This window comes from Phoca vitulina, unplaced genomic scaffold (genome assembly GCF_004348235.1).
Source record: "Phoca vitulina isolate PV1807 unplaced genomic scaffold, GSC_HSeal_1.0 scaffold11, whole genome shotgun sequence".
Classification (NCBI taxonomy): Eukaryota; Metazoa; Chordata; class Mammalia; order Carnivora; family Phocidae; genus Phoca; species Phoca vitulina.
In genome coordinates this window covers 45,871,487-45,897,251 of record NW_022589714.1, presented here as the reverse complement: position 1 = coordinate 45,897,251, position 25,765 = coordinate 45,871,487, and the positions used below count along the sequence as shown (strand labels likewise).

General features: G+C 49.0%; 1 protein-coding gene across 1 annotated transcript in view; it reads left to right on the top strand.

The window, feature by feature from the left end:
• Positions 1–4,591: 4,591 nt before the first annotated feature.
• RAB44 (RAB44, member RAS oncogene family) overlaps positions 4,592–25,765 on the top strand; it is a 32,289-nt gene continuing 11,115 nt past the window's right edge. Inside the window, exons 1-8 of the mRNA XM_032410117.1 lie at positions 4,592–4,646; positions 9,767–9,984; positions 19,685–19,796; positions 20,798–20,972; positions 22,279–22,425; positions 23,096–23,186; positions 23,578–23,673; positions 25,553–25,740. Of these exons, the coding sequence (XP_032266008.1) occupies positions 9,778–9,984; positions 19,685–19,796; positions 20,798–20,972; positions 22,279–22,425; positions 23,096–23,186; positions 23,578–23,673; positions 25,553–25,740 (1,016 nt within the window). The 5' untranslated portion in view covers positions 4,592–4,646; positions 9,767–9,777. The remainder of the gene's footprint in view (positions 4,647–9,766; positions 9,985–19,684; positions 19,797–20,797; positions 20,973–22,278; positions 22,426–23,095; positions 23,187–23,577; positions 23,674–25,552; positions 25,741–25,765) is intronic.

Genomic DNA, 25,765 nt, shown 5'->3' with positions numbered 1-25,765 from the left:
ATGCTCCTCATCGTGACCACCGCCCCCTGTCTCTCCAGCGTTAGACCTACTGCATAAGTCAGTGTTGCCCTTGAATCCCACCTGTCCCCCACTCCAATCCGCCTCACACAGCTGAGTGCTGGTCCTTGTGCGGCCACAGCCTGTCGCGGGTGTCACCACCCTGCTCCCCGCCAGCAGTCAGGTCCCCCTTGTCATTGCACTGGCGAGGGACCCATCTTCAGAAGCCCATCCTGTTGTCTGTCATTTCTGGTACCACCCGTCTTAGATTTTTTTCTCCCCTCAAAAGGAACCTGAGACGAGGATTTGTGTGCAGGAGGTTTATTTGGGAGGTCGTCTCTGGAAGCACAGGGAGGAGAGAAAAGAATGTGAGAAAGGGAAGGAAAAAGCCATAAAGGTGCTGGTGGGCCAGTTCTGCTGTGTACTCCTGGGACTAGACCCACCAGGGAGGTCGGAGGAGCCATGTGGAACGTGCTGGAGAATTGTCCCTCTGGGGTCCTTGTCTGTGGGGTACTTAACTGCGGACGCCACCCAGCACTGCCTGAGGGCTTCCTCCAGGGGCAAGTTTGGGTGGCCCCTCACAGGTGGAGCGGGTCCCCGTGATGCTGGAGAAAACCGGAAGGAATAAGCAGCTGTAGCATTGCCGGGAACCAAAGCTTCAGGTGAACACAGATGTGGTCTGGTGGGGGACACGGGTGGCGCATCAGCAGCGGCTTCTGGAACTTCCCTTCAGCCAGCTCCGTGCCTAGATGAGCCAGTTGGCGAAAATCACCGCGGCTTTACCCTCTCCCATCAGCCCACGGAAGTGTGAGCTCCACGAGGGGAGGACTTCGCCCGTTTAGTTTGCTACTGTATCCCAGCACCTAAAGAGTGCCCGACGCAGAGCAGGTGGTCAATAAGTATTTGTCGCATGAATGAATTATTCCCTGTGGCTTGAATTTCCTGCCTGACCCCAGCATTCATCTCTCAAACCCCACCCTGGCTCCCATCCTCCACCCCACCCCAGGCCGTCCCCTCTCTCAGGTCCCAGGTCACTGCCCCTCATCACTTGCCAATCAGTCCGGCATATGAACGGGGCCATCTGCCAGTTGGCAGGCTGGGCAAGTTGGAGATTCTCTAACTCCGTCTCCTTCTTTCAACAGCCACAAAAATAACATCATCTGCCTAACTTGGTTTCCAAATGCTTTATGCGGTTTACAGCATTTAATCCTGACAACAAGCCTACGAGGTGGGCGCTGCTGTTGCCTGTGTTTCACAGGCGAGAAACTGAGGCAATAAGCCCTGAAGTTGCTCGCCTGAGGCCACACCTCTAGGAAGTGGTGGGAAGCCAGGGCATTCACGCCGATGACCCAGGTCAAGTTGCCTGCTCCATAAACCAGAAAGGGGAAGTGTCTCGCCCAGGGCCACTACCATGGTGACAGCTCTGCGGAGGTTTTTGGGCACCTGCCTCCGCTGTGCCCCTCCTCCGCCTCTGACGCAACTCAGGTTTTCTCAAGCCTACGGAAAGCGTGCTATATAAATGCAAATTCGCACCACGCTCCCCGGCCCTGGTTCCCTGCGCAGAAGTGCCCGCTGCCTACGTTCCTTCTCGAGCTAGTTTGGAGCCAGCGGCTGGAGGCAGGGGAGTCCCAGCTCTTGACACCGCACCTCAGGACAGAGAGTATTTTGCTTCAGGGTTTACTGAGCTGGGAAGTGAATTCAAGCATCTTTTGGGAATTGAAAAACAGCGAGTGTGAAACGTTCCCATTCATAAAGCAGTCTCGCTGTCTTGGATCCTCGTTCGTTCACTCAGTTTTTGAAAAATGTAGTTTCTGAGCTCAGTGTTTTTAAGTCCAGCGACACTGTATTTTAAAATTAGCTCCACTGTTTCCAAAAAGGCCTGGAGCTAACGTTTTCCTCGGCACTTGGCCACGGCCTCCGGTCAGCTGGCTCCCCGGCGGGTTCTCCCTGGGGCTGCTGCGGAGGGCGGCCAGGCTGAGCTCTGAGCACTCGGGCTTCACCCGAGGCAGGGACAACTCCTGCTTTCTCCGTGCCCCCTTTATGTCCATGGTTGGGAGGTGGGTCGTGGGGATGGGGGGCAAATGAACTCAGGGAGTTTGAGATCCTGGGGGCTGGGTTTTAAAAATCCAACCTCACTCTGTTTCCCAGGGAAATGGCAAAAACCCCCTCACTGCTGAGAAAAAGGTCTTGGATTTGTTGCAGCTGCCTCACCCAGCGGCAGACACTGTTGGCCCTACTTTCAAAATATATCCAGAGTCCTCTCGCCATCACCTCCACCACTGCCCTCCTGGTCCAAAGCATCTCTTCTTGTCTGAATTATCCTAACAGCCTCCTCACTGGTCTCCCTGCTTCTGCCCTTGCCTAGTACAGTCTATTATCCACAATGAAGGATCATGTCACCCTCCAAATGGCTTCCACCTCACTCTAAGAACCCAGGTCTTCACGTGGCCTATAGGTCCTCCTGTCTGTTACTTCTGACCTCATCTTCTCTACTTTTCCCTCTTCCCTCCATTACCTGCTCCAGCTACACAGGTCTCCTCACTGTTCCTCAGGAACACAAAGCATGTTCCTGCCTCAGGGCCTTTGCACTCACTGTTCCTTCTCCCTGAACACTCTTCTTCTAGATTTTCTTCCTCATAAGCTCTCTTCCAATATCACCTCCTCAGACAGGCCTCCTCCAGCCACCCCATCTAAAGTATGCTTCCCACCCTTTTATTCAGTCACTTTGCTTTACTTTTCTTCATAGCACTTATTGCTACCAGACATTATATGACATATCGTTTTTTTTTTTTCCCCCTCAGTTTTGTATCCTCAGTGCCTAGCACAGTGCCTGGCACATATTAGGTGCTCAATAAATATTTTTGAATAAAAAAATCAATGCCTTATTTAATTCAATAAAGCTATAGAAACTCTCTGAGTATTAATTTCCTCAGCCGTGAAAATGGGGTAAAAAGGATGGTTCGTTGGGAGAATATATATTAATTTAGAAATTAAATTTATTAAATTTTTTTAAGGTTTTTTAATTTATTTGACAAAGAGAGACACAGCGAGAGAGGGAACACAAGTAGGGGGAGTGGGAGAGGGAGAAGCAGGCTTCCTGCTGAGCAGAGAGCCTGATGCGGGACTCGATCCCAGGACCCTGGGATCATAACCTGAGCCGAAGGCAGATGCTTAACGACTGAGCCACCCAGGCGCCCCTAAATTTATTAAATTTTAAAACTTTTTGTTTTGAAATAATTTCAGACACATAGAAAAGCTGCAAAAATAGTAAAATAATTCCCATATACCCTTCACCAATAGTCCCTACATGTGAACATTTTACCACACTTCCTACATCATTCTCTCTCTGAATATGTACAAATTATTTTTACATTTATTTTTGAGTGGATAATGTGTAAAGATGGTACAAAATAAACAGTGGAACCTAAACTTCCCTCCTTCTCTATCCCACTTCTCTCCAGCCCAACTTCTACCAGTTTCTTGTATATTCATCAGAAATATTTGGTGCATTTACAGCCATATATGAAAGCACATGTATTTATAGAGCATAAATTTCATCCACACACTTTTTTTTCTTCATGCAAAGCATACTAGACTCACTTGTTCTAGCACCTTGCTTTTTTTTTTTTTTTTTAAAGTAATCTCCACACCCAATATGGGGCTCGAACTTACAACCCTGAGATCAAGAGTCCTACAGTCTGCTGACTGAGCCAGCCAGGTGCCCCTGTACCTGGCCTTTTTGTTGTTTTTTTTTTTAAGATTTTATTTATTTATTTGAGAGAGAGAAATAGAACGAGTAGGGGGAGGGGCAAAGGGAAAGAATCTCAAGCAGACTCCCCACCAAACGTGGAGCCCAGTGAGACCCGATTCCATGACCCGTGAGATCATGACCTAAGCAGAAACCAAGAGTCTGACGCTTAACTGACTGAGCCACCCAGTCGTCCCTGAAATGCCACTTTTAACATACATGAAATTCCCATATGTACTTGAGTCTATTCCTGTCAATTCTGTTCCATTGATTCATCCTTGTATATTCATGCACGGGTACCACACTCTTCTGGTGGTTGTACCTCTACAGTATATTTTGGTATTAAGTTAGACTATTCTCTAAAAGATGATTTGGATGTAGGCCTGCCCTGGTTTTCCTCACCGTCTGAGGTCGAGGACGTGAGGGAAGGCACGGTGTGCAGTTACCCAGGACAGTCCATATACCCAGCTTTAGCCAGAACCGTGCCTATCAACGCTCTGGCTGAGATAAGACATAGCATCATGCTGGCAACCAGAGCCTCGGGTCCAAGTTCTGGTTTTGCCCCTGAGAGCTGAGTGACCTTGACCAGCCCATCTTGCCCTTCAGAGCCTCTGCTTACAAGGACCTCCCTCCCATTTCTAGCAGTCTCCAGTTCTAAGAGTCTAGGGTGAGGGGTCTGGGGAGTACCAGGCAAGATTACGAAAGGACACCCAGTGCTCACTTCTACAGGAAGTCCCATAGATAACACAGGAGATTGGCTTGTTGGGGAACGGAAAGAGTGATTAAGCAAGAGACAAGACTGTTAACAGTTCCAGAGCTCGTGGGCTCCTGGGGGCAGCGGTTGCCTCATCAGCAGGTCCAGGAGGCCAGGACTGTGCGCACGACGGGGAGCCTTTGAGAGGTGGGAGCCACCTGGAGTTGCGATGCTTCTTTTCTTTGGAGGGGGTGAGGATGGGAGAAGGAGCAGTCTGGGTCTCCACCTGGCTCTTATGACCAGGGTACAAAGGTCTGAGCCCTCTTTTTTCGAGAGTTTGGAGCTCCCTGCATGGTCTCATGAGGGCACTTGGGCAGGGGACTGGGATAGATTGCCTACCTTAAATGGCCGTGTGACCTTGGGCAAGTCACCTGGCTTCTCAGAGCCTTGGTTTTTCTATCGAGTTGGTGAGGGGAAGAGAGGGTAACTAGGCTGGAGCAAGGCACTGGGTGGTCTCTCAGACCCACCAACTTGGACAATTTGGGTTCAGTGACCATCGCTATTACTTGCAGTTATTGAAGTAAGTGGAGTGAAGAGCAGACCCAGTTCCTTGTCCCTTTGGTGAGAGAATGAAGGAATTGGGGGAAACCTAGCACAGCTGCCCCCTACCCCATTTTTCTTATGTGGCTCTCCCATCCTTCCCTGACCCAAAGCCTGTGGTGTCTGCTCCCCTAACCCAATCCCCCAGTGGGGAGCTGATTCCTACAGTGGCCTGGGAGGAGGATCCATTTGCTCTCAAGTTTGGCTTCCAACTTTGTATGATTTCTTGGGCGAGGAATGTGGGGAGACGTGGGAGTGCTGAGGGTGCGAATGTGTGTTCCTGGTCACGAGGGGCTTCTGACTGTTAAGGGCGTGAGGTCGCCGTGATCCAGCGAGGGGAATGTGGCAGAGGAGGGGGGGTGCCCCCGCCAGCTGACCCCGAGGGGCGTTGTTGTGAGTGACTCTGAAGGTGGCGCCTGGGTGGCTCAGTCGTTAAGCGTCTGCCTTCGGCTCAGGTCCTGATCCCAGGGTCCTGGGACTGAGCCCCGCATCGGGCTCCCTGCTCTGCGGGAAGCCTGCTTCTCCCTCTCCCACTCTGCCTGCTTGTGTTCCCTCTCTCTCTCTCTCTCTCTGTCAAATAAGTGAGTGACTCTGAGTGGGCAGGGACCTCCATACATGCGAACGATCTGTGAGGAAGGTCCTGTCAGACCCGTGAGCGCGTGGTCGGTGGTGGGAGCCGCTGAGGAGGGAGTGTGCGCGTGTGTGTGTGCGCGCGTGTGTGTGCGTGTGCGTGTGTGTGAGCACCCGTGTACACGCACGTGAGGAGTGACTGAGGATGTCCCCACTATCTCTGGGTAGTCATGCTTGGCCGTGAAAGGGGTGCAGACTACTTTTAGGGTGTGCTATGAGGCCATGAAGGGGGAGTTCGCCATCCCCGATGGATGGTGGTTATACTTTGAGGCAGTGCTCGGGGTAGGGCACGGGCTGCCTTTCCACCCCAGGCCTCCTGGGTGGCCTCCAGGGAGGGAAGGACTGATCGCTGAGGCTGTGGCAGGGCGGGAGCTGGTGAGGTGTCCAGAGGATGCTCTCTTCTTCCTTCCTTCCTCCCTCCCTCCCTTCCTTCCTTCCTTCCTTCCTTTTAGAGAGAGAGAGAGAGAGAGAGCAGGGGAGGAGCAGGGGGGCAGAGAGAGATAATATCAAGCAGACTCCCCGCTGAGCGCAGAGCCTGACGATCTCACAACCCTGAGAGCATGACCTGAGCCGAAACCAAGAGCCGAACCCTCAACCGAATGAGCCACCCAGGCGCCCCAGAAGGTGCTCCTTTCTTATGAAACGCCAGGGGACTGTTGGAAATGTGCTGTGGAAGTGCAGCCCGACGAGGAACTCCCTGAAAGCCATGTCAAAAACATCCCATATCCTGGGATATGGCCACAGGGAATGTACTTCTAATTTCCTTTACTTGTGGGAGCCTGGCAGACTTAGTGACGTGGCACCCATATCATTATAAACTCTTCTCCCAAGGCTTCAGTTCTAGAAGCTTCTGCACTGAGAATCTTATCTTGCTGCCTCTTGTATGTTATCTTCAACGGAAGTACATGTGCAACTTGAGTTTCTAAGTCTTTTTCTTTTTTTTAAAGATTTTATTTATTTATTTGACAGAGAGAGGGAGAGCACAAGCAGGGGGAGGGCCAGAGGGAGAGGGAGACGCAGGCTCCCCACTCAGCGGGGAGCCCCATGCGGGGCTCGATCCCAGGACCCTGGGACCATGACCTGAGCTGAAGGCAGACGTTTCACCGACTGAGCCACCCAGGCATCCCGAGTTTCCAAGTCTTACACCGACAAGCAAAGCTGGCCCACTCCACCCTGCTCCAGAAGCCTTTGTCCCACGCATGCTCTGTCTGGCATTCCACACAGGGGCCTTCAGCCACCAAGGAGGTACCTCTCCAGGAAGTGGTTTTGGGGCACGGCTTGGGCAGGCCTCTGCATCTCAGAGCCTCCCTCGGTTTCCTCACAGGTCCAGTGGGAGGAAATAGTATCTGTACAGTACTCAGTTTTGCTGAGGCTCCAATGGAATTTCGCGCCCCCCCACCCCCTGCCATGTGGTCACCACTATTGTCAATGCCACCTTTATCCAGCAGCCACTGTGGGCTGTGCATAGCTGTGGACGCTTCATGTGTGTTATATAGTCAACCAGGGTTTGCAGAACGCCAACTGTATGCAGGGCACTGTTCTAGGCATTTGGTAATTAGAGCAGTAAACGGAAGAGTATACTTTCAACTCACGTGAAGCTGACATTTCAGTAAGAAGCGGTGGAAAATTTACCAGCTAAATAAAACACTATCCTGAGAACATGACACGTGCTAAGAGAAAGCAAAGCCAGAAAGGGAGGTGGGCCATGCTAGGAATGGGAGGTGGTGTTTCAACTTGAATGATCGGGTCCAATCCTCACAGCAACCTTCTGGGGTAGATACCAGTCCCACGTTCCAGTAAGGAAGCTGAGACACGGGAACGTTAAGTGACTTGCCCAAGGTCACACAGCTTGCAAGCGGCAGGCCTGGGAGAGACAGAGGTCTGTCTGACTCAGAGCAGTGTGACTGGAAGTCACTTCCTCTCTTGGGCCTCCTTTTCCACATCTGTGAATCAAGATGGTGGGATGGACTGCCTGGAAGAAGGCAGACCTCTTCCTAATTCACTTGATGGAACCAGTGCGTTGTGGCAGGAGGGCTCACCACTGTGCCAGCCTTCAGCTGGTCCTCAGTAAGTGCTTGTCACCCGAGCGCATGCTAGATCTTGGGAACGGTTTGGGCAGAAGAATGTCTTCTTGGCAGAGGTATGCTGTACTGCTAACTGTTCTTTGAGGGGGAAAAAGCCCTGATTTGTAGTGTTTGCTGGCTCATGTGGTGTAAATAGTCCCGCGGTGGCTGATCCCAAGCCACTGGGCTAGGAAGAAATGTGCGCAATTGGCTTTTGCAAAGCCCCTCAGATCTGGCTCTGCAGCTTTCATCTATGATCTTAAAACTGCATCTGGGGGCGCCTGAGTGGCTCAGTCGGTTAAGGGTCTGCCTTCACCTCAGCTCATGGTCCCAAGGTCCTGGAATCGAGTCCCACATCTGGCTCTCTGCTCAGCAGGGGGCTTGCTTCTCCCTCTCCCTCTTACCCCACCCCTTCGCTCGTGCTCTCACTCTGTCATAAATAAATAAATACATAAATAAATAAATAAATAAAATCTTAAAAAAAAAAAAACAAACCTGCATCTGAAACAGACTTGGACGGCCCCAAGAGAGAGACAAAGAGACAGCAAGATGTAGAGAAACAGATGGAGTGATAAAACACACAGGAAGAAAGAGAGAGAAAGACTGGCGGAGAGAGAGAGACTCGACTTCACTTTAAAGTGTGGGGATCTCCGCAGGCTGAGGAATTGATTTATTCAAGTCCTATGCAGCTAATGCCAGAGAACTGGCCCGAAGGGAGGCTGGACCAGTGGTGCCAGAGCCCTTGAAGAAGCCCATCATCCCTCCACTCAGCCTGTCTGTGACCTTTAACCTCAGTGGAGAAAGCTCAGAGGGGTCTTCTTGTTCCTGCTGTCTCATGCTGCACATGTTCCTTTGTGCATGCTGTTCACTGCTTCTAAATCCTACCTGCCTTCTTTAGAGCTTGGCTCCAGTCCTGTGGCCTGCAGGAAGCTGCCTGCCCGTGTGCACATTAGGCCCCTCCCACCGCATACAGTTGTATATACCCCATGCTTATTTCCCCCGGGGCAGGCCCAGACTGTACCCCTTCCAGACTCCAGCCTCCCTTTGTTCTGTCCTTGGGGTCTCACCTAGACAAATCCTTATCCATCAGAATCCTTATCAATTGACTGACCTAAGACTTTCTGTGAGAGTTGGGAGGACTCCAATTCGTGAATTGGACAACCCTTACATGAGCACCTACTGTGTGTCAAGGAGTGGGGAGCAATGTGGACCAAGGCGCACAGTGACACCCATAGGGGGAGCCCAGAGCATCATGGGGCCACAGCCTAGGGGGCACTGGACCCTGCTTGAAGCGTGGGGATGGTTGCAGGGAAGGCTTCTTGGAGGACGCAGCCTCGAAGGTGAGGGAGGAAGAGGCATCAACTAGGTGGGGGATAAGAGAGTCGGGGAAGTTGGGACAAAGGGAGCAAGGTGGGAGAAGATCTGATATTCCAGGCATGGAAATGGTTCAGCAGGCTTGACAGACTGAGGGTGTGGGAGGGAGAGGGCTGAAGCAGGTGCAAGGCCATAAGAGCTAACTGATTCCCTGGTGCGTGTGACCAAGGAGCAGTGAGATGGTGTTGAGAAAAAAAAGATTGAAGATTAGGTGAGACAGACGAAGGAGGCAACAGTGGAGGGATCACTCAAGGTGAGATGCGAGGGAATGAGCTGGAGGAGTAGCAAGACAGACAGCTCAGACGGCCAGACCCTGGACAACCCTGTGTCCCCACCCCCGCCTCAAAACAGAACCGATCCTGCACGGGGCTCTTTTATATAACGGCCAGAGAAGACTTTTGACAAGCAAAGATCTAAAAGAGATGAGGGCACACGGATAACTCGAGGGAAAAGCATTCCAGGCAGAAGGAACAGAAAGGGCAAAGGCCTTATGCTGGAGGCCGGGGGGGGGGGGGGGGGGTCACGAGGTCCGAGAGGCCAGCTGGCGTCCAATCAGCTTCATCAGCCGTGGTGTGTTTTCTCCAGGAGCCACGGGAGGGTTTTCAGCAGAGTGACTGGGTGCAGCAGCCCGGTACCACCTCACCATTCCTCTGTCCCCAGGCCAAAGCAGCATGGAGAGTGGACAGAGAGTGCCCCGGAAAGGCCGCAGGCTGGGCTCCAGCCGCCGGCGGCAGATGCGAGAACCAGCTGACGGCCAGGATGCCCCTGTGGCCCCAGAGCCAGAGTCCTTGTCCTCCCCGGAGGCTGCAGAGCTGCAACGCTTTTTCCAGGACTGTGGGGCCAAGGAGAGGGGCTTCGTCACCCGTGAGGACCTGGCGGTGAGTCCAAGCCCCTAGCTCATCCCCCGAATCCCTTTTCTGTAGCCTCCTGAGACTTCCTATCCCATAAAGCAGGGCAGGCCTGCTCTTTCCCCTTTCTCCCATCCAAAATTTGTTCTCAGAGAGGAACCCCCATGCACCCTTGGTGGGAATGCACATGGCGCAGCCGCTGTGGCAAACGGTATGGAGATTCCTCGGAAAATTTGAAATGGAAATATCATGCAATCCAATAATTCCACTACTGGGTATTTACCCAAAGAAAACAAAAACACTAACTCAAAAAGATACATGCAGCCCTATGTTCATTGCTGTGTTATTTACTATAGCCAAGAAATGGAAGCAACCTGGTGTCTGTTGATATGGACTGAATGAATGAATAAGGAAGATGTAGTTTATATACACGATGGAATATTACTCAGCCCCGGAAAAAAATGAGGTCTTCTCATCTGTGACAACATGGATGGACCTAGAGGGTATTATGCGATGTGAAATAAGTCAGACAGAGAAAGACAATTCTGTATGATTTCACTTAGATGCAGAATCAAAAAACAAAACAACCAAAAAAAAAAAAAAGCAGGAACAGACCCATAAATACAGAGAACAAACTGGTGGTTGCCAGAGAGGAGGTGAGTGGAAGGGCAGGTGAAATGGGTGAAGGGAAGTGGGGGATACAGGCTTCTGGTTATGGAATGAGTAAGTCATGGGGATGAAAGGTACAGTACAAGGAATATAGACAAGGGTATTGTAATAGTGTTGTATGGTGTACCACACTTGTGAGCACAACATAACGTATAGACTTGTCAAATCACTATGTTGTACACCTGGAACTAATGTAACATTGTGTGTCAACAATACTTCAATTAAAAATCAATTAACTAGGAGTGCCTGGGTGGCTCAGTTGGTTAAGCGTCCGACTCTTGGTTTCAGCTCAGGTCATGACCTCAGGTTCTGAGATTGAGCCCCATGTCGGGCTCTGTGCTGAGCATGGAGCCTGCTTAAAATTCTCTCTCCCTCTCTCTCTCTCTATGTTCCCCTCCCCCATTCTCTTTGCCTCTCTAAAAAAACCCCAATTAGTTAATTAAACAAAAATATAAAGATCAGTAGGCAAAAAGCATAGTTTACATACAAGTGTTTGTATGCAAAGAAATGTTCTCTGTGTTAAATGAGAAGCACACATGTTTTCTGAGGCAAATAAATAAATATAATAAAATTTGCCCCCAGAAAAGGTAAGGAATTTGTTTATACTAATGTGTAAATGGCTGATAAGGTGTTATGTGTTCCACTCTTTCAGAAACATTTGCATTTTAACATAGGAAAGGACTTTAAACCAAAGATGGAACTTGCAAGTGATACAATTCTAGGCCCATGGAGCAGGGAAGTTTATCCTGGGGAGCAGTCAGAGTCCTGGAAATCAAACCATGTCAACGACTAGAAACGTCAATGACACATAAGATCAGCCATGGTTGTGTGTTCCAGTAAGGAGTCTTGGGCTCTGGCCCAGACCAACACTGACCAGTTTATCTTTGGCTTTTCCTCATTCTCTGCAAAGGGGTCTATGTAGGTTGCTGGAGTCTCCCTGGGACAACTGTCTCCTCCGGATACTGCTCCATGCTCCAGACTTTGTCCTGCCCCCATCAAAACTGACCTTTCCTGTGGTCTGTCCTCGGGGCCACAACAAGGTACCAATGGCCGAAGTTGAAATAGAATTTTCAGGGGCACCTGACTGACTCAGTCAGTGGAGCGTGTGACTCTTGATCTCAGGGGTGGTGAGTTCAAGTCCCACATTGGGCATAGAGATCACTTAAAAATAAATAAATAAATAAATAAATAAATAAATAAGAATGATTTTCTCAGAGGGGCCTTCACCAACTCCCTCAATATGTGTATATATATATCTTATATATATCCCTCAATATATATATTTTATGTGTATATATATAAATTTTTCATTTTTTAAAAAGATTTTATTTATTGTTAGAGAGAGAGCACAAGCAGGGGGAGCGGCAGGCAGAGGGAGAAGCAGGCTTCTGCGGAGCAGGGAGCCTGATGCGGGGCTCGATCTCAGGACCCTGGGATTATGACCTGAGCCGAAGGCAGACTGACTGAGCCACCCAGGCATCCCTATATATAATTTTCAAAAGGGTAAAAAAGTAAATATAAAATCAAGTAAATATAAAATCAACACTTATCAAAGGTCTTATAATTAATTATTATTACTAATTAATGAAGAAACCAGTAAGATGTCACAACTGACTCAAAAGCCTGTGAGAAGCTAGGATACAGTATTTAAAGGCAATCTGACAAGAGAGTGTTAGGATAAGATTGCTGAGTTCAATTTTTAAAATGGCTGATGTCCAACAGGCCGTAAATCTTTGGGGTTATCTGTTGTACTAGACAAAAATTATTTTCATCTCTCCCGGGCAAAAATCTGCAAGTTAACAAGTAACTTCAGCAAGTCTGGGACTTTGAATTAAAGATAAACAATGAGATGGACTGGGTGCATTCCTCTAGTCTAGACAATGCTTGAAAGGACATGCTCTCTACCTTTTGGCCCGGTTTCCAGGTTTCCAATTATTCAGATAATTTTCTGTGATGATAAATAATCTCCCAAGTATATTCCTGATACGGAAAAGCCTATTCTCATTCCACCTATTTCCATCCACACAGCAAGGGTGTAAATGAAACGTGGGCATCCTTGAGGTTGCTCTGCAAATCTAGACTTTGAAAACATGAAGCCATTTTAGCTTCTGTGCAGAAGTTTTCATACAAAATCTTAGATTTCAAACCTCCATTATTTGCTCTTCTACCCAGAGTGAATGTCTGTCCCAGTTTGTCTGGGACTGGAAGGATGCCTGGGTTGTGGGACTTCCAGTGTTAACACTGGGAATGTCTCGGGCAAACTGGGCCAAGCTGGCCACCCTATTTCTATCTTCAGGCCAGGAAACTAAACCCAAGACTCTCTCTTCACCAGCTTTCACCTGCAGCCCCTATAAATGCAAGGGGTTTCCTTTCTTCTTGAGAGTCCCAATTTTTCAAGGTCTCTCTCCTGCCCGGAAGCGGCCTTCCTTATCAACTGGTTCCAGGCCAGGTCGCTGGGAGGGTTTTGCAGACATTGGGGCCATGGCTGTTCCTTACAGTAGACTTGTCACATCTGATTAGTGAGAATCATTCTCCAACATGACCCTCTGGTTACATAATGATTCATCCAACTATATCCCAGCAAAAAAGGAGGACAGATTCTTATTGAATCTGTATCAATCATTATATCACCAGAGAAAGTCAGGAGGTCCAGTAAAAGTGTCAGTTTCTGAATCAGGAGGGGGTCAATGAGATTCAGATCACATTTATAGTGCTTGACTTCAGTTTACAAAAGCAGTAATCTACTAAACTGAACGTTAGACAAGGCTCAAGAAGACGGAGGAAAAACTTCCTCATTAGATCCATAAAGATAGAACAATAAAAAATAATACCAATTATATTCCCAACAAATAACCACAACTCCATTTCCTTGAACCATTCATTCAGTTCTATGTTATTAATTCCTGTTCTGCTGGATCTTGAGTGAGCAGGCCGCTTCTGGACTCAAGAGTCCTGGAAATTGTCAGTCTGCAGCTTTGGCTGAAGGTCCGCTAGCGTCGGCTCGGAAACCTAGTATCCAGGGGAAGCATCAGTAGCTCATAGAACTGGGTCCAGTCCTTTTCCACAAGGCGTTGGGTCTGTCCTTGGTGGCCCGCAGCTCTTAACTGAGACTTCAGGCCAGGGTAGGAAAGAAGGAACGTTTTTGCTAATGAGACTGAAAAGCTGTGGTTACTTATTACATAACTAATAATATCAGAGTGGAAGAGAGTAAAGTTCTCTGTTGGGATACAGCACATAACTATTTCGTAGGGTTTGATCAGTGTTTCCCCTGAAGATAAGCACATATCATGGATCAGCAAATGCACTGAGCAATCTCCAGGGCCTTCCCATAAAGCATGCAATTTCTGAAATATTTATATGAATCGCATTTTACCTATGGAAACTTAGCCTAGGAAAGCCTGAACATCTCTTCTGATTTGACGGTTCTTCCCATGATGTTTTTTTTTTAACCCAAACCATATATATCATACGTATTTATACATATGTAACTATATATATATGTAGATATATATATATAGATAGATAGATAGATAGATAGATGCTTTTTAAAAAATTTAACCTCCACTCTCCTAACCCAAGCCTATCAGATTTTGTTACAGGCTAAAGCCTCAGTTTTTATTTTCATCTATATGCAACAAATATTGCAAGATTTCTCTTTATTGATAATAATCAACTCATCTATTAGGAGCGGGTGCTAAACATAACTGTGTTAATTAATCTTTTTATCATATTAATCAATCTTAATGAACTTTTAAAATACTTCATAAGTTATCTATATTGCCCAAAAGAAGGATTTGAAGAATTTCCTTATGATTTTTGAAAATTATTTTTTCACATATTTTTTATTGCATCATAATTGACATAATATTATATTCGTTTCAGGTATACAATGTAATGATTTGATATCTGTATGTGTTGCAAAATGATCACCACAATAAGTCTAGTTAATAGTCATCACCATACAGTTACAAAATTTTTTTTCTTGTGATGAGAACTTTCAAGATCTACTCTCCTAGCTACTTTCAAAGATGCAATTCAGTATTATTAACCATTGTCACCATGCTGTACATTATATCCCCATGACTTATTCATTTTATAACTGGAAATTGTACTTTTTTTGACATCCCTCCAATCCCTGCCTCAGGCAACTGCCAATATGTTCTCTGTATTCATGAGCTCAGTTTTTCAGTTTATTGGTTGGTTGGTTGGTTGGTTGGTTGGTTGATTTTAGATTCCACATATAAGTGAGCTCATTCAGTATTTCTTTTTTTCTTTTTTTTAAAATTTTATTATGTTAGTAACCATACATTACATCATTAGTTTTTGATGTAGTGTTCCATGATTCATTGTTTGCGTAAGTATTTATCTTTTTCTGTCTGACATAACTTACTTAACATAGTGTCCTCAAAGTCCATCCATGTTGTTGCAAATGGTAAGATTTCATTCTTTTCTATGGCTGAATAATGTCTCATCACACACACACACACACACACCATATCTTTATCCATTCATCCATCTATGAACATTTAGGTTCTTTCTATGCCTTAGCTATTATACATAATGCTGCAGAAAACATGGCAGTACAGATATCTTTTCGTATTAGTGTTTTTGTTATCTTCGGGTAAATATCTAGAAGTGGGATTGCTGGATCCCTAGGGGAGTTCTATTTTTAATTTTTTTAGCAACAGCCATACTGTTTTCCAGAGTGGCTGCACCACTTTACATTCCCACCAACAGTGCACGAGGGTTCCCTTTTCTCCACATTCTTGCCAACACTTGTTATTTCTTGCCCATCCTGCTCTTATAACAATGGTGAAGTATTTAATAAATACAGAGAAGGATATCCTAAAATTTTATTATTTTTTCCCAACATTTAGGATCTTATATTGGGAAAGCAAAATCAGAAGAGCTATCAGAGAAGATTTTGGCCACTAGATTAAGATAGGATCAAAGGAGCCTGAGAAGTAGCACTTGGTTACCTATTGAATCGAAGTGACAATAAAATAAAATATTTTGAGATAAACACAGAAGAAGGTAACATGATTACAAGGATATTTAGCTCTTTCATAAGAGAGGTGCCTTAGATTTTTAATTTCTTTTTTTACTTGAAAACATGATCAAGCCAAAATAAAGTAGAGAAATTTATTCTGTTGACAATATGGAATCATTTATCTGGACAGTTTACACAGAAGATAAATAGTAGCTTCTTTTTAACTCTTGCTAAGAGCTCTATGACCAATTTACCATTTTAATAGAGATACAGCTGAATTCTAGTGTTGCATTAATATAACATGTGGCAGTAAAAGTTTCACAACTTTAAAAAATTATTTATTTTTAAGCCCATCAAAACTGAGCCAGATTTGGCGCTTGGCAAAATGTTAACCTATTTCATAGCTTATTTTCAGACTTAGGTCTTATAAATCAAGGCAACTAAAATTCCCTTTCAGCAAACCCTCTACAACTGTCTGTATCCAATTCAGGTTTGCATTTTCATCCCTTTTCATGTTCTGGAACAATCAGACACTTAAGACAAAACCACTTTCTTATTCTTTGGAAAGTCAGAATGTGTCCCATTTTCCTTGCAGACACAGCCGTATCTCTCTGTCCCTGTTGGTCCTAGTATAGTTTCAAACATCCGTAGTGATTGTAACTTGTAACCGAAGTAACTAACCTCTATTTCACAGAAAGAGCTGGGCTGCAAACAAGTGAGCACCGTCTGTGTTATTCAAGCATTTCAGTAGACTTAGCAAAGCTCACAAACAGGCATAACACAACATTTTACAGCCACGCATATCCCTTGCAAAAGTTTTAAAAAATTGTCATAAAAGGGCCACCTGGGTGGCTCAGTCAGTTAAGCATCTGCCTTCAACTCAGGCCATGATCCCAGGGTCCTGGGATCGAGCCCCACATCGAGGCCCGCATCGGGCGCCCTGCTCGGCGGAAGGCCTGCTTCTCCTTCTCCCTCTGCCCCCCCCACTCGTGCTCTGCCCCCCAAATAAATAAATAAATAATCTTTAAAAAATTGTCATAAAATATACATAACATGAAATTTGCCATTTTAAGCATTTTTATGTGTAGAGCTCAGTGGCATTAGGTACATTTCACAATGTTGTGCAACGATCACCACCGCCTATTTCCAGATCTTCTTCATCTTCCCCAACTGAAACTCTGTCCCAGTTAAACACTAATTGCCATTCTCCTTTCTCCCCATCCCCCAGAAACCCCCATTCTCCTTTCTGTCTCTATGAATTTGATCACTCTACATCCCTCGTATAAGTGGGAAAATATATTTGTCTTTTTGTGACCGGCTTCTTTTACTTAGTATGATGTCCTTAACATTCATTCATACTATAGCAGGGGTCAGAACTGCCTTCCTTTTTAAGGCTGAACAATATTCCACTGTATGCATAGACCACATTTTGTCTTTCTGTTCATCCTTCAGTGGACATTTGAGTTGCTTCCATCCTTTGGCTACTGTGAATAGTGCTGCTATGAACTTGGGTGTACAAATATCTACTTGAGTCTTGAGTCTCTGCTTTGCCATGTACAACTACTTAAAGTGGCAAGAATGGGGGCGCCTGGGTGGCTCAGATGGTTAAGCTTTGGACTCTTGGTTTCGGCTCTGGTGAGGATCTCAGGGTCATGAGATCAAGCCCTGGGTCAGACTCAGGGCTAGGTGGGGAGTCTGCTTGGGATTCTTTCTGTCTCTCTCCCTCTGTCCCTCTCTCCACCCCATCTGCTCTCTGTCTCTCAAATAAACAAATAAATCTTTAAAAAAATAAGGTGGCAAGAATAAATTCACTCATTAACATGGCCCAAAGTTATAGCTGCTCTCTTGCATGTAAAAATAAGAAGTAAAAGGATATAAACTTAAAATTATGCTTAGCAATCACTGTTTCAGTTTTTCTCAGAAATTGTCCAGGTAACCAAAAATTATTTATTAATTAATATTAATTCACATTTTTAAAGTTACCTAAGGATCTTGGAACTGTGTAACGAATCAATGTAGTTGAACACAATTTTACATTTTTCTTATCTTAAAACATTATGTAAGGATAATGTTGGCTTATTTGATCAGTAAGACAAAATCAGAAGTGTAAGAAATTCAGATTAAATAGTTTCTTCACATAAAACAAATCCAGATCTTATAAAAAGTAGAATGTTTAATTGTATTATAATTAACTATATATAGTTAATATAAAGCAAAGAAAACACTGATAGCTATTATTTGCATTTTATAAACAAAATTAAACCAATCTAATTTATCTAAAGATTTACATTAATTATGTTAACCTGGCTCCTCAAAAGTTTTCTGAGCTGGCAATTTCTCATAAGAGGGATTTTTTCTTTTAAAGTTTAGCACATTTAAAGCATTAGAAGTTCAGTTTCTTTATTTTATGTGATTTGGGGGAACATTAAATTTATATAAGCACTTATTTGTCTCTACAAACCAATCAACACAGAACCCCTGTAAGAGACACAGTACTCAAGTCATTAATACCCTCCAGATGTAGAAAAGTATTTCATACTCACAGAAGAGTTAAAGGCTTTTCTGAATTACAGATGTGTAGACACACAGATACACAGACCCAGTGGCTTCATACCCTCAGTTCCAGGCCACAGGTCAAAAGTAAACACAGACACACAAAACTCACCAGTCCAGATCTCAAAGAGTTGTTCTTCCTAGTGAGCACAAAACGCTTCACCAATTTGGAGCACACATGGAAAAACCACCACCCCCACCAACAACAAAGATCAGCAAATCAGATTTTTGGTTGCTTCTCAACCAACAGCACTAGGTCTCCATCATGCATCCCACAGAGATCACCTACGGCCAGTCCATAAAATGGAATTCCCTAACATTGCTGCCACCAAAAATGAAAACACAGAATCAGCAAGAAAAAAAAAAAAAAGACAACAAAATAAACAGCAAACCTAAAGTTCTGTCACACATGGGATTCTCTCCAAGAGCCAAGGGAGGAGGTGCTTGGGTTTCCCACAGCCCACGAGGGGCCCTGCTTCAGCACCCATGTTACTTGGTTCTGATGGCTGAGTTTACTGGGGCGTCTCCATGAAATGTCCAAAACTCTTTTTTTTAAAGATTTTATTTTATTGATTTATTTGACAAAGAGAGTGAGAGCCCAAGCAGGGGGAGTGGTAGAAGGAGAGGGAGAAGCAGACTCCCTGCTGAGCAGGGAGCCCGATGTGGGACTTGATCCCCGGACCCCGGAATCATGACCTGAGCCGAAGGCAGACACTTAGCCAACTGAGCCACCCAGGCGCCCCTCCAAAACTCTTAAGTATAATTTTCAAAAAGATAACATCATGACCCTTGGGCAAAAATAAAATAAATCCCTCTCAAAGATTTTATTTAGCTCATTAACGAGAGATACCATGAATGGTTGAAAGAGCATTTAAAAAAAATGGATAACAAAAAGTGTTAGACCGAGATGGCTGAGTTAGATTTTTTCAAAGCTGGTTAATGTACAACAGGCCATAAATCTTTGAGGTTATCTGTTCCAGCAGACAAAAATTATTTACATCTCTCCTGGACAAAATCTACAAGTTAATAGGTGACTTCATTTAGTCTGGGACTTCCAGTCTGTCCCAGGGGATGAAATGAATGAAGTACATTCCCATAGTCCAGACGATGCTTGGGTAAACTTTGCCCCCATGGAATGCTGTAAGAGTGTGCTGTCCACCTTTTGGACTTATTCTCAAATTTCAGATAATTTTTTGGGATACCAATAAACACATCCTGGGGAGGATTAGCTACTGTCCTTTATTAGGATCCTAAAGGGATGAGACTCAGAAGAGTTAAGTTCTGGTGTTGGATGGAGGAAGGGGAAAGGTGCGGAGGGAGTTCAGGGCCCTGCTGAGAGGGCCATCTTGGGGGGGGTCCCGGAGCTTCCAGGGTAGGCCCTGGGTCAGCTTGGGGCTGGGACTCCAAAGTTGGGGAGAGGGGAGGTAGGGGTGTCTGAAGACAAACACCTCTCTTTTTTGGAGGGTGGCCCAGAGTCCTCCCCAGTGGGAACAGTGCCAACTTACCTCTTCCTTGCAGGTGGCCAAGTTCAGCTTCCTGGGCAGTGCGGAGGAGCTGGAGATGATCTTTGACTGGGTGGATGTGGAGCAGAAGGGACGCCTCTCCCTGGAAGAATTCAGCTCTGGGTTCAGTATGTCTGTCCTGGGAGGGTCTCTGGGGACTTGCCGCCCAGCCAGGCACCCCATGCAGTGTACCCAGTACGGGGAGGCTGGGCGGACAGGAAAGGCAACAGGGCACCTCCACAACAGCCCCGAGAGCAGTTCAGGGCATGGATGATGATTGTACTGGAGATGGGCATACTAAGCCTGTGTGGGCAGGCAGTTGGTTTAAGACGGGGCTGGGCCTTAAGACTAGCCCAGGAGACCCACTCGCTTCCTTTACAACTAGCAAGAGCAGTTCATTGGCTGGGGGGGCAGGGCTCTTCTTAGCAGCCCCCTCCTCCAGGGAGACCTCCAGGCTTACTTTCTGATGCCTTACTTGTCTTCTCCCCAGCAAAAGGCTCCCTTGAACAAGAGGTTAAGCAAGCCCCACTCTTGAGACCACAAGCTTTGTTTCTGCCTGAGAAAGGTCACATTCTGGCTTTGGTGAAGGGAATTCCAGGCCCCAGGGAGCAGCAGAGGGTGATATTTAGTGGTTGGGGGCTTCCTGGGCCCTTTGCCCTGCTTTGGGGAGGGCCACTCCAAAGTCAGCTTCTCAAGACAGGCCCAAAAGGACCTAAAAAGGCCAAGGTCAGCAGGGCACAATATTCCCACTGATCTTCTCAATGCGGGTTGACCTGCCCGCCCAGGGAATGGAAGGTGTGATGTCCTTGCTGAGACCCTGCAAAGCACAGCTCAGGCTTAAATGTCTGCAAAGCCATCCAGAGTTCTCAGGTCTGCCGAGTCTCCAAAAGTTTGGGGGACAACGGAGAGGGAGGCAAGGAATCTGCATTTACAGCTCATAAAATGGGCAGAATGTCAACCTTGAGTAGATTCCCAAGGATGATATGACGAATGTATGAACGTGACCCTGTATATATGTGACCAACACAGATATAATTATTTCCCCAAGGGCTGGAGCAGGGCCAGATGGGAGATCAGGGGGCTGAGCCCCACCCCACTCTGCTGCCTTTTGTCCCCCTCTGTCCCCCAGAGAACATCTTTGGCTCCAGCTTGAGCACCCACAGGCTCCACAGAAAGAGGCCACTGTCCTCCAAGAGAGAATCTGCAGCCACCAGCTTCCCAGTGCTGGAGGAGGCTGACCCTGAGGAGAAGGAGGCGTTCCTTGCCTTCATCCAGCAGCTGGGGGCAGGCCACTTACTTCCGGAGTAAGGCCAGCGCTGCGTGTGGAGGCGTGTGGGGGGGTGGGGGGCAGGGGCAGGCAGTGGGGCGGTCAGTGGGGGCGGAGGACTCGCCTGGACACAGTGCCGAGGTGGGAGGCCACCAAGTAGAGCTGGGTGCAAATCCTGGTTTGGCCACGTGTTAGCTGTTGACCATGGGCAAGTGGCCTAACCTTTGACATCTGTCTTCCAGCTGCAGTGTGATCGTAGGGACAGTTATGAGATTAAATGGAGCCCGTGTGGAGAGTGTCTTTGTGAGGAGTCCCTCCCACCCCCACCCGCTCTCTCCCCGTCCTGCCCTATATGATTGCTCCGCAGGATTAGCGTGTTGGGGTATCAGTCTCCCAAGGGCACTCACGTTCTTAAAAACACAACTGCCTGAAGGGGCCTTTCTTAACCAAAAAAGAGGGTCCCCCAGTGGAGTGATTCAGGTACAACGATGCCCTGGGTTGGACAGGTTTGGAGGCAGGGAGGGCATTTCCTCCAAACTGTCTCAGGCTCTGGGCTCATGGGGTTCACTCAGGCCCAGAGAAAGGGGACCCCTGCCTATAAATGCCCCTCTCACACCCCTCCAGGGTCCCCCGGGTCTCTTAGAGCCAGCGAGGAACTCACCCTTGCCTGTGGTCCCTACAGGCTCTGTGAGGACAAGCTCTCAGAGGGTGGGGCCGAGTGTCGTAGGGCACGCCGGGCAGGACTTAGGGTACCGGCTGGGGGGCGGGTGTGGTGGGGAACCAGTCACCCACTTGGCAGCTTGGCCTGGGCTCAGCCCTCTGGCATCTGTCTTCATGACTTAATGAAATCCAGGTGAAAGCAGTATTAATTGAGTGCCAGCCATGTGCCAGGCCCCAAGCTGGGGCTGTCACTGGGCATGTCTCATTCTGCAGCGACCTTACCGTACCGGGCAGGTATCTGCCTCCTCATTGTACAAAGAAGCCCAGAGAGGGCATGGGAGTTGCCAAAGGTCACACAGCTACCGAGTGGGAGAAGAGAGAAGGCAGATGGCAGCCCTGGGTCGTCAGGCTCCCAATTCCTCCACCCCACCCCACCCCCTGCCATAATTCATCACCAAAGCATGGAGAGGCAAAGTGCTGTGGGGGTTCAGGAAGGGAGAGGGCACATCTGGGAAAGGTTCCTGGAGGAGGCGGCAAGCGGAGTTGTACCCTGTAGGGCATAAACAGATTTCTGTGGCCCAGGTGCCCAAGTCTCTTGGAGTGTTGCCTTAAAATGGAGAAGTGGGCCCCCCTGCTTCTGGGTCCCACCTCATACCTCATGTCTGGCTGTCCCCCTTCCCCAGGCAGGCGGACATCTGGCAGCTGTGGGGGAAGCTGCGGCAGGAGGAGCCCCAGGAGGCAGGCAACCTGGAGGGCTTTCTGGCCAGGATGAGCAGCCGCCTGCAGGAGGCGCGGGCTGACAAGGAGGTTCTGGAGCTGACCCTGAGGAAGTGAGTGGGGCCGGGGTTGGGGGGACGGCCACCTGGTGTCTGGCATGGAGTATGTGCTCCTTACATTTTAGCTGAACGTGAGGGGAATTCCCTCAGTTCCAGAAGCCTGGAGCCCAGGGGTCCACGGCAGACCTGGGAGCCGGTGGGCGGAGCTGAGCTGGAAGAAGGGATGGCTTAGGGGACCTGTTGAAGAGGACAGAGACGGGCCTTGAGTGGGAGTGGGAATGGCCAGTGCGTCTCGGCGCAGGGCCACTGTGGCCCCCACCTCCGGGGGCATTGCTCATGTAGATCACAAAGCATGCGGCGACCCCCGGGGGGGCGTGGACAGAGCCCTGCCCCGGGGTCTGGGTTTGGGGGTGGGGGATGGAGACAGCGGGAAGTGGGGACAGGGTGATGGGGCAATTGGGACCATGGGACGGGGCCACGGGAACCAATATCTTGGTGAGGGTTACGGGAGTCAGCATGATGGGATCAGGATGACCAATGTCAAGGGCGTATGCATCAGGGGCTGTTGTTGGGATGACTGTTCTCAGGGTGACAGGGGTCAGTGACCACTGGCAGAGTGAGGTGAGCAGCGGGATGGACTCCAAACACAGGCCCAAACCACCCCTGCAAGCAGCAGGGTCCCCGGGCGCTCACCCGCTGCCCAGCCCGCCCCCTCCCCTTCCAGGCGGGACTCCGACCACCACCGAGAGGTCCAGCAGCTCTATGAGGAGATGGAGCAGCAGATCCGCCGGGAGAAGCAGCAGCTGCAGGCCGAGGTGGCCTCCCCTGGCAGCCCGCCCTTGACCCCGGCCCTGGGCCCCTCTGCTGGCTGAGTAGTGGGTCCGGGCACTGGCCAGTGTGGGACAGCAGGAGGCCGCTGGGGGAAGGCCCTCTCACCCCCTGCCCAGCTGGCATTCCTCAGAGAGACGTGGGGGGAGCGCTGGGCCTCAGCCCCCTGCCCATCTCGGCCAGGTCTCGCTCTCTGGGCCTCCATCTTGGTGCCACATCTTGGCCTGAGCCAGGGAAGCTGTCCTGAGATCCGGCCTTGCCGGGGCATCCCGGACCCTGTGCCCCAGGCCTGGGTGGAGGTGGAGTGTGGAGAGGGCTGGCCCGGCCTTGCGGGGACTAAGTCAGCAGCTCAGGGGCTGAAACCTCTCTGCTCCCCAGAGCGACTCCCGGGACCTGGCCTTCAGCTCCCAGATGCAGGAGGTCTTGGAGGCCAAGGAGCGCGAATTTCAACGGCTGACGGAGGGCCAGAGGGAGGTGAGTAAGAGCACTTGCCTGGGAGCCCAATTTCTGAGAATTTGCACACTCTGACACCCATCTTCTGAGAATTCATGGGGGTGGTTGGGCCCCCTTTTCTGAGATGAGGCCAGGGAGTGCAGAGGGACCGCCGGGAAAATCCAGGTTCAAATCCCTGCTGTTCCAATTAAGAGCCATGCAAATCTGAGGCAATAACTTTGCTTGTCTTGGCCTTAGTTTCTCCATCTGTAAAATGGGACTAGCCACATCTATTGCATCTCCTAGGCTAGTTGGGTCAAATGACGTAATGAAGGGGAAAGCACATTGAAACGGGAAGGCACTGGGCAAACATGAGGTCCCAGTGTCGGAGAGGCTTAGTGATAAGGTGGTGTTCAACTCTTGTCTCCACTGTCAACTGGGTGACCTGGGGCAGGTTTTTAAGCTATCTGAGACTTGGTTTCCTCATCAGAGAATCGGAGATCAGAACCCTTGCCCTAGAAGGCTGCTGGGATGACTAGAGATACCATGTTTGAGGGCCTAGCGTGGTGCCTGGCACAAAGTAGGTGCTTTACCCATCACAACTGTTACTGTCTCTGAATCTGACCTAGCTCCCTGCTGCCCCGACACCCCAGGTCTTGTAGCCCATAGTCACTGCCAGTTGGCTTTGTGGCTAAGTCTTTGGGTCTGAGACCCTGCCCCGCCATCTCTCCCTTTCTCAACTCCCAGACCACTGACCTTAGTTCCACCATGTGGTGGAACCAGGGCAACCAGCTTTCCTTCAGCACTGGACAAGGTTCCCGGAGCCTTTTCCACCGTTGCCTTGCCTGGCTCCGTCACCTGGTCTCAGCTTTCCAACACGGGCTGATTTCCAGATGCCTCTGCAGCAGCTGCTCCTTGGAAATTGAGGCTGGCCCCATCAGCCAAGGGAGGAGATTGGCCTTTCCACATGGGGCCATTTCGTCCTGTCCCCCGTGGACGTGAAGCCTCTCCCCCCGAGGTCATTCTTTCCCTCACCCGGCGATTATTTGTGGTGTGTCCTCTAGTGCCTGGCACTGTTCTCGGTCCTGAGGAACGTGACAGACACAAACCCCTGCCCACGGAGTTGTAACCTTAGTCAGGAAGATGGATGATAAACAAAGTAAGCCAGTAAAATCTATAACATGCTGGAGAGTGAAGGTGCTAAGGAGAATGAAGGGAAGCAGGGCAGGGGGCTAGAGGGTTTTGACAGGGGAATCCAGGAAGGCCTCACTGAGTTGCTGACATTGGAGTAAAGGCCTGAAGGAGACGAAGAGTGGGCCGTGTGGTACCTGGGGAAGGGCTGTCCAGGTGGAGAGAACAGTGAGTGCAAAGGCCCTGAGGCGGGTGTGTGCCGTGAAGGTTCCAGGAGCAGCGAGGAGACCCGTGGGCTGGAGCAGACCGAGGAAGGGGAGAGTAGTGGGAGAGGAGGGCAGAGACCTCATGAGGTGGGAGGGACTGAGCAGGGCACTGGATGCCACTGTGAGGGCTTCACCTTCCCTGCTGAGTGCTCACACCTCGCTCTATCCCCGAGTCCTGTGCCTTGCTGTTGGCTCCAGAGCTCCCCGTGGACCAGATGGGGTTCAGAGACGAGCAATCAGGGCAGCGCTCTGGGCAGAGGAGGGTGTGATCCCGTCTACATGTTGGGCCCTTGTGGTTCTGGCAGTTCGTGTGTCTTACCCAGTTCCTTCAATTCCAATGTCTCTCCCGGATGGCAGGTAACGGAGCTAATTAGGCCAACAAGGGGTAACCCCCCGCCCAATCCTTTGTTGAAGCTGGGTCTCCAGGAGCCTGGAGTCGAGGCCCCATGGTGGCCTGCGGAGGCTGGTCGTTGCCCTGGAGGACACCCGGGCTTCCCTCCTCCTCACATTTCCACCTCCCGCAGCTGGAGGCCCAGCTGCACCACCTCAGCGGCACCCGCCAGGAGGCCAACTCAGAGAACCAGCAGCTTTGGGACACGGAGCGTGAGCTGGCTGCGCGGCTGGAGGAGGCGCAGGGGCAGCTGCAGGCGACCAGGGGGCGTCTGAGCGCCGCCAGGGGCCACGCGTCCTGGCAGGTAGAGGAGGAACCCAGGCAAGTAGCTGCCGCCCTGGGCCAA